Source organism: Lampris incognitus, chromosome 7 (assembly GCF_029633865.1).
Source record: "Lampris incognitus isolate fLamInc1 chromosome 7, fLamInc1.hap2, whole genome shotgun sequence".
Taxonomy (NCBI): domain Eukaryota; kingdom Metazoa; phylum Chordata; class Actinopteri; order Lampriformes; family Lampridae; genus Lampris; species Lampris incognitus.
In genome coordinates, this window is record NC_079217.1 from 11,554,853 (window position 1) to 11,569,852 (window position 15,000).

Sequence of the window (15,000 nt, forward strand, 5' to 3'; positions counted from 1 at the left end):
TAACGTGACTATTTCATCACCGTGCTTGTGTAGTGTGGCGCTTTCAAATTTTAATATGGCGTGTGAGGCACAGGCATGGCGCTGCAGAGGGGAGGCCGCCCCCACTTCTCCATTGATCCCTCAGGTGAGGGCTGTCCACGCTAACGTCGTTCCAAAAGCCCCGCAATGGGATCGCGTCTACTGCTGCATAAAGGGGCGTTCTGCCTCTGGTCTGACTAGAGCGGCACTAAGTAAAAAGGCTGCACTTTCCATCACCTTTAACTGCTGCACCGCAATAGCGTCACACATGCACCTGCGGTTTCACCTGCACCTGCAGCACACATGTACTATGCCTCTCACCTTTCCCGTAGACCCAATTAGCACCTGGTCATATGTGTCCCCCCTGGGACGAGGCCTCAGCCCCACATTTAAAAGCTCTCCTCCGAATTACAGGTAAAATAGTGAGTCCTTACTGTGGTCTGGGGCATCGCAATTAGGCACACTCCCTCTTCCTCTTAGTAAGGGATACTATAAAAAGTCTGCTCAGTTCCACCCCCCTGAAGGGTATGTGCCTGATTGGCTGAGGCAACAAACAAAGGTCTGTTCCGCCCTTGGTGCTTTGCCCTTGGCTCGGTGTGAGTGGAGTTAGGCTGCCCAGAGGCACACAATGGAAGCTGCAGAGCTGATGGGGATTGAGATAGCGGTGCCTTTGCGCCGATGTGATCTGTCAGTGGTCCACGCGTGACACCCGAAGGGGCCCGGTCTACGCACACTCAAAACACTTCTGGACAGGTACCCACGAGTGGTGTGGCCAATCGATGACGGGATTCACTGGCTGTTATCAATCATGACAACAGCCTTAAGCCATGTGACAAACCTTATTAAGGTACCTACACCAGCCTTTTTTGCTTGTGTCCTCAAGTAATACTTCAGGCTCGGACACCCTGCCAATGGGCTTGGTGCTACTCATATAAATGATAAGCAATCATTTGTTTGTGTTAGTCAATGTATATCTATAATTAACTGAGCGGCCGTCGTTATCCACCCTGACTCTCAAGGATGTAGAGAAAAGAACGAGGTGAGCCTTCATAAACTAATACCGAATAGTCTGGAACGCACTGCAGCTTTTAATCATTAATGGAAGAGAAACCTCGGGGAAAAAAAACACATGCATGTCTCTAATCCCTGCAAGTTAGATGACGGCTACACACTGGTGAAGAAACTATAAGAACCCCTTTGTTCCAGTCAGAAAAGTTTCCCAGATAGTGGGAAAGGTAATTTCAAAAGCTAAGCCCTTGGACAATAAAGAACCCATCATAAAAATGAGTTGAGACAGCTTTCCCATTTCTAAGTGGCTGAACAGGTGCATTTCTGATTTCACGCTGCACTGAGCCTGTTTACAGTGATTGCAGGGGAGTTGCAGGAGACTAGGCATGTTTACAGGGGAACCTGGGAGATGGAGTAGTGTTTACACTTATGCTGGATGGGAGAAAAGAATACCCAGCTTTTGCTTGGAAGAAAAGGAGAGCTGCATAAGGAAAATGGATGTGTGCAGAAATGGGGGGGGGGGGGCATTATATGAGAAGAGCCGGTGCAGTGGAACAGAATAGAGGCCATGGCCTAGTGAATGCACGGGATGCACGGGAGAGGATGGTGCTCGGGGGTGGGGGTGGGGGTGGGTGTAATAATTCGACAGTGATATGGGATTGGGGAACGTTGGGCACATAGAGATGGAGAACAGATGGAAGCATGAAAGAAGGTGAAGGTGATGAGGTGAGGATGAGAGATCTTTTGCAAGAGGAGCGAAGGAGTGGAGATCGGCATAAAAATGAAAAGGATTGTGAAGAAGAAAGAGAATGATCAAGATCAAACCCGTGGTAGAGATTCGGGCTTTTTAAATGTCACTGACTGATGGAGGGTGTCAGGGGGAAGTGGGGCTTTGGGAGCACACACCAATCCATGCCAGGGGCTATGACTCGCCTTACCACAGGGTCTTACTTGCCTCACTACTGAGAGCAATACAGGGGCAACTGTGGATTAGAGAATCTCTGTCACTCACTCTGTGTGTGTGTGTTTATGATCAAATCAGAATACTGTATTTGGGAGTAAAAATACAACATACAGAGGACATCCCCCAAAGTTACATGGGTATGATTCTTTTTAAATATTCATTGCATTCATGATGTCAAGCTGTTACATTTAATGCAACGGACACGACTAAAAAGGCATGCATTCTCTTCTCTGGTGCAACCCTTTCTCTCTCAACAACCTCTCTGTTGCCCTCTGTGCATATGCAGTACAGATGTTGCAGAGCGGATGGCACAGGGTTTCTTAGAGAGAGCCAGCGCAAGGATCCGTCTTCCTCAAAATGGGTTAACAGCCTACTTGTGATGAAGTGACGAGTCACCGATAGGAGCAATGGACCGGACTGTACCAACTCACATCATAATGACACTGCCTGTATGGCTACTATGTAAACAAGGCCAGTAGTAACATGTTTTGATTGCATTTCTTGCAACAATGAAATTAACAAGATATCAGTGAAAACAGAACGAAAATAACGGCGGTGTTACTGTGAACAAGGTTCAACTTTAATGCACATGCAGGGCCCCAAAAGCTTCATTGAATTCAAATTTTAATAAACATAACTATACATACATAGATCCATGCATACATAGAAAGAACAGAGATTAATGCTATTTACCGGTCAAGCACACTGTAGTGGTGAGAGAGTGAGTTAGATAAGAAGGGGCCTTAATTTCTTTGCTCAGTAAACAAAAAGGTAGCAAGCAGAGGAATTTTTTATGGATCTTGCATTGTCAGACAAATAATGACCATCTGCACTGTGTTTCCTAGTCACTGTTGTGTGCTGCTCTGTATTGGTATATTTCATTACCCCCCCCCCCCCCAATGCTACTGATGCAGAAGGGCTTTGTTTGATTTTGCTGGGAATTGAGCCGAGAACTCCCAAACTGGACCAAATGAAAACACAAAGCAGATCAATGGTGGTCCATTTTGTATCGCAACCGTTGTTATTTTGCCATTATGTAGATGTATATGTATATATATAAATATACACACATACACACACATAAAAAGCATCAACCAAATCATTATGAAATAACTGAATTCATCATGGTGATTATTGTGTCCTTTCGAGGTTAACAAGACATCTTGTGCTTCTATAGTGCATTGAGTGATAATAGTTCATCTCTATTTGATCACTATTTCACCTCTATTTTATCTAAATTGATCTATAAAATTCCAAAAATAACTGACCACAAACATATTCACACAGTGATGTATTGTCTCTGTGTTTTTAGTGTGTGTGTGTCAAAATAACATCAGCTGCGATACAAAATGTACCACCATTGATCTACTTTGTGTTTTTATTTGGTCCAATTTGGGATTTAATGGGCTACCATTTTTTTTTTAGTCCCCCTTTTTCTTCCAATTGCACTTGGCCAATTACCCCCCCCGAGCTGTCCTGGTCGCTGCTCCACCCCTCTGCTGACCCAGGGAGGGCTGCAGACTACCACATGCCTCCTCCGATACATGTGGAGTCCCCGGCCGCTTCTTTTCCCCTGACAGTGAGGAGTTTCACCAGGGGGACCTGGCGCGTGGGAGGATCACTCTGCCCCCCGCACAGGCGCCCTGACCGACCAGAGGAGGCGCTAGTGCAGCGACCAGGACACATACCCACATCCGGCTTCTCACCCGCAGACACGGCCAATTGTGTCTGAAGGGGACGCCCGACCAAGCTGGAGGTAACACGGGGACTCGAACCAGCGATCCCCGTGCTGGTAGGCAACGGAATAGACCGCCACGCCAACCAGACGCCCACGGGCTGCCACTTTTGTAAACAATACCAGAGTTACTCAAAAGTGTGTGCAGGTGCTGGGTGATTACCAACATTGAGGCTAATCTTACATTGTTTAAAAAACGTAGTAAGATCGAGACTTAAAGATTTGTTATTGATCTCACAGGCCAGTTAGCGTCTACATCCGCCAGATATGCAGTAGTTAGCCAGCTTATAGCTGAGGCCTGCAGACACAACACCTCAGCAGTAACGTAACTTGCAGCGGTAACCTTCTTCTTCTTCTTCTTCTAATGAATTTACGGCAGACTAGACACAGTAAAGGCGTGCTGCTGCCCTCGACAGGTCATTTGTAGAACTCCACTGAATGAGCTGAATCCTTATGTAGAGTCCAGTGCGATGGAGAAAGCTGATAACAGTCCTTGTTGTTTCATAATGTTCTGTGCTGAGTATCGATCTCAAAGAACGATCTGTAACTCCAATTTCTGACAGCTCTGCTTGCACGAGGCCTCTTTCAGTGTGGTAGTTGGCGCAGTCCATAAAAGCATGATTCACAGTTTCAAGCAGTAAAGTTAATAATCCAATTTCCCAATAACAGCAACCTATGCCCCTACGAAGGCTGGGCGAGGAAGCATATTTTTTATAATGTGGCTCTTTCAAAAAAAAAAAAAAAAAGAGCCAATATGTCCTTTGAGTTGGCCAAGTCTGAATACCACAGCGTTAAAGTAAAGTTTTTTGGTTGTATAAATTCTACGAATTGCTTGCCCTCCTCTGATTTATATTATTATGAGATGAATACTTCAGGGTTTTTTGTTTGCTTGTTTGTTTGGCTGTTTGTTAACAGTTTAAAGACATCAATTTGGACTCTGCAAACTTAAGATAGGCATTCATCAGCATTTTTTTTTTATTTTTCTCCCCAATCGTATGCGGTCAATTACCCCACTCTTCCAAGCCGTCCTGGTCACTGCTCCACCCCCCTCTGCTGACCCGGGGAGGGCTACAGACTACCACATTCCTCCTCCGATACATGTGGAATCGCCAGCCGCTTCATTTCACCTGACAGTGAGGTGTTTCACCAGGGGGACGTAGCACGTGGGAGGATCACCCTATTCCCCCCAGTCCCCCCCCCGAACAGTGGCCCCGACCAACCAGAGGAGGCGCTAGTGCATCAACCAGGACACATACCCACATCCGGCTTCCCACCCGCAGACACGGCCGATTGTGTCTGTAGGGACGCCCAACCAAGCCGGAGGTAACACGAGGATTCGAACCAGCGATCCCCATGTTGGTAGGCAACGGAATAGACCGCTACGCTACCCGGACGCCCATTCATCAGCCTTTTTTGACCTTTAACAGACTAAATGATTAATCTAAAAAATTGTCAAAAGATTAATCAATTGTGAAAATAATTGTTTGTTGCAGCCCTAGTGGACATGTGTTCAACTTTTAAACTGCAGTAGCCTGGAAGGGGATTATGCATTTGGTCGTGTGTGTGTGTGTGTGTGTGTGTGTGTGTGTGTAGGAGGGTGTACTCTTACCTCCCATCTTGCCTGGTGATTGTGTAACCGTAGGATGGGTTGTTGATGAAGCTGATGTTGACTCCTACCAGGGGCGTCCCATCTGAGGTGACCACTTGTCCACGGATGACACAGGCATGGCTGTGGGCGAGAAAGGATGAGCAACAAAATGACAAATACGCAAGCAAAGAACAGGCCTGTTATGTACCTGTGTGCCCATAATAGCTTCGGAAAAGCACAGCACTCTCTGTCCCATAATATAATTTTGATGAATAATTTAACTATGAACTGTGGGTTTGAGAAAAACACATAAGTAGGGAGGAATAGAAGAGAAACACACAAAAGCAAATAACTGCAACAGAAAAACATGTTGTGGTGGTGACAGACCATCATGTCCCAACAACTCTCCACTGGTTTTCCCATTTAAAAAAGAAGGATAATAAGACAAAAAAAAAAGTTCACTTTGCTTTTGCTGCCATTAAAACTAAGGGGGGGAAAAAAAAAAAGGATTTTATCTTCAAATTGCAAAATTAAAGAAAAGCGAATGACGGGAACACGGCGTGTACGCAGTTAGAGGGATGTGGAAATGTGAAAGTGAATGGCGTAATAGGAATGTGGCTTGTCTGACCTGCCTGTCTGGTTATCAAGACCTTGACAGGTTTCCAGACTAATGTTAGGTCTCCAGAAGCCACATGAATTAGATCTGATCATTAGTCCCCACCAATCGATTGTGGGAAGCCGTCCAAATTCAGGTCCTAATCTTACTGAACCGGCGAGTTGAGACCTCGCCGTATCGCCGCTCCCCTTGTCGAGTTCTGCCCTCATCATTAGCAAGGCCCGGCTCATGGTCGGCCATAATTTCTGAGGTGGTTTGCGATGAATAAATAAATAAATAACTAAATAAATAACTGCCCAAACAAATGCCTCGTCGCCGCTGTTTCATTAGACCGTGGCTATTTTTTAATGCATTTGGGTTTTAAACACTGCCATGTACTGGAAACAATTAACATTAACGTGTTAGTGGCTGCCCTCAACATGTCCTTACCAGAGGCAAGATCATTCACCCCAAACTATCCCGGTCCCCAGGAACCCAGTTATATGTTAATTAGGCCAGGTCCCCTTCAGAAGACCTTGGCTGTCCACCACTGCTCTGTAAACAAGCAAGTAGATACTGCTCTCAATCTTTGTGCCCATGTGCTAAGACTTGGGTGCATTTACATAGAATTACAGGCAAGGTTAACCCAGCGCTGGCCTGACGGTCTACGATTAATCATTCATGCCGGCAGTTTATTTTAGAACATCTTGTTTGAACAGGCGAGCGTCCACATTCTCTTAAGATGGAGCCATGAAAGTGGAACTATCTCCTTCCTGCCTCTGTGAACCACGTGGAGAAAGGGATTTCTCGCTCTCGGGACAAATGATTTAAATATTGACATCAAATACGGGCGAGAGGAGGGGCGGCAAAGAAAGCGTGAAGCCTCCACTCCGGAAACCCCTCGCCACGTGAGATTTTCAGCCACGCAGGAGGATTCGCAAACTCGAAAGGGACCCCGGAACGTCTGAAACCCCCTGGTTTCAGACGTTCCGAGGAACGCCATCTAGGCTAGAAAGCGAGGAAAAGTGAGGACATTCTGCTTTGTAAAATACGGGGGGGAAGAAAAAATATGGAGATGGAGCTCCCAGACTCCCAGAATCAGAGTGAACTTGATTACTTGGCAGTATTAAAAAGCATGCCAGGTTCAAGTATAACTTTTGTTATCCTGCTTTGTTTTTTTTTACATGGCGATGGCGGTCGCGTGGCTCGGGTCCTGGGCTGTTCCGGTGGCGTCTGGACACCGCTTGGCGTCCTCCTCATCATATTCTTCATACATTTTATAACTCCATTATAATTCTGTTACCCTCTTTCAATGTGGTATTCTGTAAATGGTGTACACACAACATCCATTGCACGTTGTCCGTCTCGGGAGAGAGACCCCTCCTCTGTTGCTCTCCCTGAGGTTTCTTCCTAGATTTCCCCCCTGTTAAAGGTTTTTTTTTAGGGAGTTGTTCCTTATTCGATGCGAGGGTCTGAGGACAGGATGTTGTGTTGCTGTAAAGCCCCTTGAGGCGTATTTGTGACATGTGATATTGGGGCTATACAAATCAAATTGACTTGACTCGACTTCGAGTATCGGGAGCTTTCGAAGCGGAAGGCTAACAAACGCTACGCTTTACGGGAGGGAATCACGACCCACACAAACACTCAGATAACAGCATATGAAGGACAATAAATATGAGGTGGTCCAATCATTCAATTAAGCCCGTTTCCCTCGTCGCTCTGCTCCCCGGCATGTTAAACAACATGAAATGAGGGGGCTTCAATGTACATCTTCAGCAATCCAATTACATAATGCTGGTAAAAGGGGGAGAGAGAGTACACCGAGGGGAAGAAAACACAGAACATGACCAGGGAGGATGTTTTGACACTAATGGTCTAATGCTAATAAAAGAGAGAACTAATAAAAAGATAAAAGCGCGGGCCTGTAAATGATTTGAATAGCTTCTGCCTCGCCGCTGTAAGCCCGCTATCAATCTTTGCCCAAATTGTTCCACGGACAAAGCTGCTGTTTACTATTCCAGTCAGCAGCCGGTGCTTGGATCCGGCAGTCTCGTGTATTGTGTGTCACGGTGGAGAGGGTGTCGGCTTTATGCGACGGCATACTCCTTATTCAGCGGCACCTTTGCAGCCCTTTTTTTTTGCGGCGGGAGACATCAGAAGAAGCGGTCTAACATGTCTACTAGCATGAGGAAGTGGTTAGAGGATCAATGAGGGGATGATCGGGTGACCAGGGTGGGCATATCAGGAAGATGCTGAGACTGTGCCTGTGAGGCTCATCTGAGGCTTAGCGCCCCCCCCCGTCATAACTGCTCATATCTGTCAGCGGGTGGGGAATGAATACTAGGCATGAATAATAGATTATCGCTGATATTTTTAGGTGAGCCGAAGCCTCCAATCTTGCAGCTCATCTCTGGATTCTCGACTTTTACTTATTTATGGCCGCATTTTCTTGGGAGAGACAGCCGTACTCCACTCTCTCTCCGCTTCTCTATCCAGTGAAGAGCTGCAAAATGTGGAGTGGCTCTTGAATGCCAGGGAAATGTCAATGAGGCGGAGTGTCACATGGCATTTTACAAGTGTTTTTCTCAAGTATCAAGTAGGATGAAATACACATACACACACATATACACACACGCAAGTAGGCAGCAGGCGGTCTTATCTGTAGGCTGGAGGACAGCCGACATCATTCAAATAATATTTTTGAGATTTGCTAATTGCAAATCCAGTGTCGCCGTCTTGCAACGTCTGCACGACCCCGAGAAAGCCAAGAAGAGCAATGCACAACGGTTTTGACAAGAACGCTGCAGACACGAGGACATTACAACAAACCTAACAAGAAAAGACGGGCAGCATCAGGTTAGCTAATAGACACGTGATCCGACAAAACTGCACATCCTGACAAACACCCTGCGCTTAGATGTGTTATATTGCAAATTATAGTAAGAGGAAATGATCCCGCTTGAACGAGGGCGCTTTTGAACACCATTTTCCCACTTCACGAACAAAGCATTAGCTCCGCCGGACTAAAAATAGCGACGTTTGAAACCACAACCTCTCTTGCCGCCATATTTAAAAAAAAAAAAAAAAAAGACAGATAAAAAGCACGAGATCTCACTCCACACCGTGAAATGAATATTTTGTTAAAAAAGCAAATCTTTTGATTTGCTTCTTTTTTTTTTAACGTCATTTTTATCAATTTAAATTAGAGACAAAAAAAAAACCTGGAATATTTCCAACTAACTTTTTTCCTCTGTCTTGACTGTTGTGCGTTTCCAGGGACCGAGATGAGAGAGATCCGTAAGCAACTGGGATGCAAATAAGGTGGCACAGCCTCACAAACGATTAAAGATGAAAAGAGAGGGAGACAAAGGAGAAGCGAGGCAGGGGACTCATACGGGACTCCTTGACAGCCCTCCTGCCTGATATGAAAAGGATCTCAGATTCCAGGGCGTCGCGAGCGCTGCCTCCGAGAGTGGGCCTCAGATGGATTACAGTAAAAGTAATCACAATACATGAATATGAGATGCCTCCCATGCCGGGGAATGAGCCTCACCTTTTTTTTTTTTTGTGCCACGTTCCCTCTTTGTCAATCACCCCCCCCCCATCTGTCATCCTTCCAACCATGCATTACACCCCTCCCTGACCATTTTAACCTCCACTCACCATAATATCCGGTCCCGCCGCGCACACATTTTTGACAAGTCTCGCTCAAAAGAGGCAAACGCTTAACACTCGGTTGGGCCTGACAGCGCGGCTACCAACGCACGATAAGTGGCTCGGTCTAAATTAAGACTGAAGCCCACTGACTGATTTGCAGTTAGATTGCAAATCATTGCCTGATTTGTAACAGCACTACTCCAAAAAATGTGAAGTTTGCTTAATGCAAATTGGTCCTGGATCACTGTCAGCGCTAATGGAAATAATCACAGCCATCCACTGTACATCCAATTGCAAACCAATTACCCAAATGTCCCAATTAGCATACAAAACCAATGAAATGCAGCAGTAACGGATTACTTACAGGACGGGCGTGACGTAATGAAAACTAGGAGGACAAAAGATCCAAAATACTGAGAGAAGATCCTTCAGTCCAACTGCTGTTAACATCATAAACACACAGTGAAGGACATCTGCATTGTAATACCGCACAAAAACACACTTGCCACGCCACCATAGTTGCACTGCAATATTTACATTTGTTCTTATTTCTTGCTATTTATTTTGTCCATTTTTACCCCATATCCATTATTTGTTTATTTATTTACCCCCCCCCCTTCTCCTCAATTGTATCCGGCCAATTACCCCACTCTTCCGAGCCGTCCCGGTCGCTGCTCCACCCCTTCTGCCAATCCGGGAAGGGCTGCAGACTACCACACGCCTCCTCCGACACATGCGGAGTCGCCAGCCACTTCTTTTCACCTGACAGTGAGGAGTTTTGCAAGGGGGGATGTAGCGCGTGGGAGGCTCACACTACCCCCCCCCCTCGAATGGGGCTGCAGACATGGCCAATTATGTCTGTAGGGATGCCCCGCCAAGCTGGAAGTAACACGGGGATTCGAACCGGCGATCCCCGTGTTGGTAGGCAACGGAATAGACCGCCACGCTACCCGGCCGCCCCCATTATTTGTTTTTTTTTGTTGTTAAGTTAGAGACACATTTCTGACACATTGTGAATGACGAAGTTTTCTGAATTTGCATCTCAATCTGAAGTAAAGAAATTAGGAATCCCATTCAACATTGTGTTGAGAGGGTCATTTAAATGAGCGTAATGGTGCTCGCCTTGTCATGCCATGCGGTGGTTATGTCTGCCAGGAGCCGTGCATGGATTCACTCACCTGCCGTCAAAGGGGTTGGCTCCAGGGATGACGTGGGTGCTGTCCCTGCCGACCAGGAAGCGTACCCTATCGTAGAAAGACTGCAAGTCACTCTGTGCCGAGGACATCTGTGTCTCCTGGATGATGTCCAGGGGGTCCGGAGAGCCCACACACAAGGTGGTGGTGTGACAAGTCGCCTGCAGACAGCAGTCTGGATCCATGCAGTCCACCAGGCCATCTGCCAAGGTCAAACAAGTCACGCGCTCACATTTTTAAACAAAGGCACGGATACACACAGAGAGAAGCCGAGCATGTACATTTCAGTCAGAGACAAATTAATCGTCCTGGTCGTTGTTTCGTCGTCTGATTTGAGCCACCCCCCTCTCACAATCCAAGTCTTTTCCCCAAGAACACCTCAACACCACTGCAATATCTCACACTTTTGAGGAAATAATTAAAGACTCTGAAAGCCGCCACGCAATGCACTTTCCTCTGCTGAAGTGGGTCACTGGTCTCCCCACCCTCTGCTTTCAGGGGCCTTTCTGGCCAGATGGGTGATAAAAATAAACCCTCCTGTCGGGAGTCTGTCAAATGCCTGATACCTCTCAGTCTTTGCAATTGTTGCCTTGTGGTCCCGGCACAGTGATGGGGACAAGAACAGACCCCATGCATAAATAAGAAATGCTAGTACAAAGCCCGGGCCCGGAATCCGGTCCGGAAGAAGGGAAGCCAGGCTCCAACTTTGCCCTGACAGCGATGCAGAGCCCCCTTGGCAGGCTGTCTGTGTGTGCCTGGCTCTGCTAGGGGCTAGATAGAGGGCCAGTCGGGGGCTTTCTCCTGGGGCCAGCACATGCTATGTGCCTTGGTCCAGCTACCCTGCTCTTTAAAAAAGCCGGTTGTCCGGGTGACGCCATTTCTCATGCCCACCTGCAAGGGGAGTGCAACTCCACAACCAATCCTGATGTATAATCAACAGGCAAACTCCTGCTATCCCATTTTGTTCCATTTCGTGGCAGTGGGGGGAGGAGGACACATCCTATGCTGGCTGCCGAATTTTCATTCTGGAGTCAAACGATGTCAAGTGTACAGTCCCCGTCCCCGGGCCAATGTCAGAAGGCCGTGTTGTTTGTTGTTGTTGTTGTAGGGATTTTACCTCCGTCGTTGTCCTTGACATCACTGCAGGCAGTTTCCATGGAGGTGTCACAGCCGGTGCCCCTCCAGCCCAGCTGGCACACGCAGTACCAGCCATTGTTACCCAGAGTGCACCTACCATTTCCATTGCACAAACCAGGACAGCCCTCTGTGTAAACAAAAGGACAAATTGACAAAGACAGAGGTCGGCACAGAATATCAACTAGGGTTGGCTGAATGGATTACACAGATAAATGCTGTAGATTGTGGATGATACCAGGGAAAAGGACATCGGAGGGAAAAAAAAACCCCAAAAAAACAACAATGACAACAATGGAAAGACGGTTCAAGTCTTGTAATATCTCTCTACCAACAAAAGACTAAAGTCTTTTAAGACTTTTAAATGGGCAAGGGTGGTGGCAGTAATGGCGCGGGGGATGAAGCTGATTAATTTGATACACCTTTTGTGAAGCTTCTCATATCCCTTTGCAGTAAAATCAGATAAGAGGGATCTTCTAGATCAATATTCACTCATTACTACAGCGGCTTGGCCTGCTGTATCCGTGCCGCGGTGGCGTTGGGCAACGAGAGCGGCGGCGTATACGCCGGCATTCCCGTACATAATTGGATCGGGTTTCTAACGTGCTTTCAAACACGTCCATCCGTACGGCCCGAGCTTACCGTTATTACCGACTGCAGAACAGAATGAATCGTACTGAATGAATTCCTATTAGTCACTGAAAAAGCTCACTACCGTTATTTGTCCCCCCCCCCCCATAAATCGTTCAAGACCGTTCGGAGCGATCAATAAGATTATCCCTTCAGAGAGAGTGCGCCTACTGTCATTAGCAGAAGCAGCGCACAAAAACCCCCAAAACAAAACAGCAGGCAGTGGATGAGGTTGGGCTCGATAGCGTTATACCGGTGGGGGGGGGGGGGTTGCTTGTACAAACTGTGTTCTCGGGCCTGTGACCCCCGGGAGCGAAAAGCGGGCCAGAGAAGAACAACAGGTGAAATATTCGTCTGTATTTCTGCGGATGGGACTTCAGAAGGCTGTGTAACGCAGGGTTGCCTCTCCGCTTCTGTTTTCCCAGCTCCGTTTGGCATTTATCCGGCGCTTCCTGACTTGTATCCCCTCGATGAGGCAGAGGGAGAAGGGGATACATCTCCAGATATCAAACGCAGAAGTCTGTCACGCTTTGTGTTGTTAGCAAGCCGCTATCAGGCTGACCTATTTTGTCTAAGCAAAGAGAGAGAGCGGGGCGGCTGTCTGGCTGCTGCTACATCACACAGAGGAGGAGGGAGAGCGGCGCAGGAAGTGAGGAGGGCAGAGTAAAGGAGAGAAATAATGAATGGGGGGGAGGTGTTTGTTAGGGTGAAACTAGAAAAAAGTAAACAATGTTCATGAATGAAAACATAAAGAGATTTTCGAAAGAGAAACGGTTGGAAAAATTCCAATAACAGGTGCTGAACACATGCTCAACTGAAGACCTTTTATTGTATTATTCTTAGTAGTATAAGTATAGTATTACTATACTATACTTACACTTTTACTCTTATTTTTTATTGTTTACATTTTATATTCTTTATTTTATTATGTATTCTTTACATATATTTTTATAGTCATATGTGTCACTTATTTCATATTGTATTTTAAGCTTGTGCAGCACTTTGGTTCAACTGTGATTGTTTTAAATGTGCTTTTTAAATAAACGAGACTTGACTATTATTATTTTATTTTTGTTTTTATGGCGAGACCTGGGTATCATTTTTATGTATATGGTCAGTGGTGACACAATGATGACACTTTTTTGGGGGGGGGGTCCCCTTTTTCCCCCCCAATTGTATCCAGCCAATTACCCACTCTTTTGACCTGTCCTGGTCGCTGCTCCACCCCCTCCGCCGATCCGGGGAGGGCTGCAGACTACCACATACCTCCTCCGACACATGTGGAGTCGCCAGCCACTTCTTTTCACCTGACAGTGAGGAGTTTCGCCAGGGGGACGTAGCGCGTGGGAGGATCATGCCATTCCCCCCCAGTTCCCCCTCCCCCCGAACAGGCACCCCCGACCGACCAGAGGAGGCGCTAGTGCAGCGACCAGGACATATACCCACATCCGGCTTCCCACTCACAGACACGGCCAATTGTGTCTGTAGGTGCACCTGACCAAGCTGGAGGTAACACGGGGATTTGAACCGGCGATCCCCGTATTGGTAGGCAACTGAAAAGACCGCCATGCTACCCGGACGTCTCGATGATGAGAGACTCTTGACATGACACATGACACATCTATGGTCGAGTGGACAACAAACATCTACAGCGAGTTTCTTACACGTTCATGCCGCATCGCTGTAGTCACATGACCGATTCCAAAATTAAAATTTCCGCTGAAAAACAAATTTTCCCTTTAATGTGCCAGCAGAATGGTTCAATAGCTTTCACCACTCTGTGCCCCCCCCCACCCTTCTGCAATTGTGCCACTCAATTTGGCAGAAGAAGAAAAAAACCCCACTTCCACTGAAAGCCGCACTGTATTCTTGTCATGTTAGTCTGGTATCAAAGTGTAATGAAACTGTTCTTCATGTTCACCATTCATTCATAAATGAATCATGAAACATGTCAGCAGCACGCAAAAGGGGCGCATTATGAGCCCCTTTCAAAGAAAGTGTGTTGAATCATGCTTCACCTTGTTATTGGTGTCGTTCCTTTATACGTCTACATGCTGTATCGCAGCAAAGGAAAAGATATTTCTTGCGCCCTAAAGAGGGTCCTTTGCAGTGCATGGTAATACACGGAAGATAACAAAATGAGCTCCCAGCATACATCACACTGAATAAGTGGGATTAATGGGGCAGGGTATGAAAAATTTGCAAAAATTAAACAGCTTCATCTGATTTTTTTGTTTGGTTCTCTGGTGAAAGGGGATAACTATTAATGGCGAATGTCGCAGGAAGCAAGGTTATTACCTCCTCTAGATGTGTTTAGACAGCAGCCAGCATCTTACTGAGCAAACGGACAAACAACTCCTGTTAGGCCAACAGCGGAGACAGATGATTAGTTAGCGCCGAATGCTTATTACGAGGATAAATAAAGACCCGCTCTTTCTTGGCATCGCCTCAACTTAATTGGCAACCCCTTTCAGA

The 15,000-nt window shown here is 46.6% G+C and overlaps 1 protein-coding gene across 1 annotated transcript in view; it reads right to left on the reverse strand.

The window, feature by feature from the left end:
- The window catches only part of tenm4 (teneurin transmembrane protein 4), a 196,874-nt gene that overhangs the window by 67,406 nt on the left and 114,468 nt on the right, over positions 1-15,000 (reverse strand). Inside the window, exons 14-16 of the mRNA XM_056283755.1 lie at positions 11,879-12,025; positions 10,747-10,963; positions 5,335-5,454 (exon numbers count right to left, since the gene is read on the reverse strand). Coding sequence (XP_056139730.1) covers positions 5,335-5,454; positions 10,747-10,963; positions 11,879-12,025 — 484 coding nt within the window. The remainder of the gene's footprint in view (positions 1-5,334; positions 5,455-10,746; positions 10,964-11,878; positions 12,026-15,000) is intronic.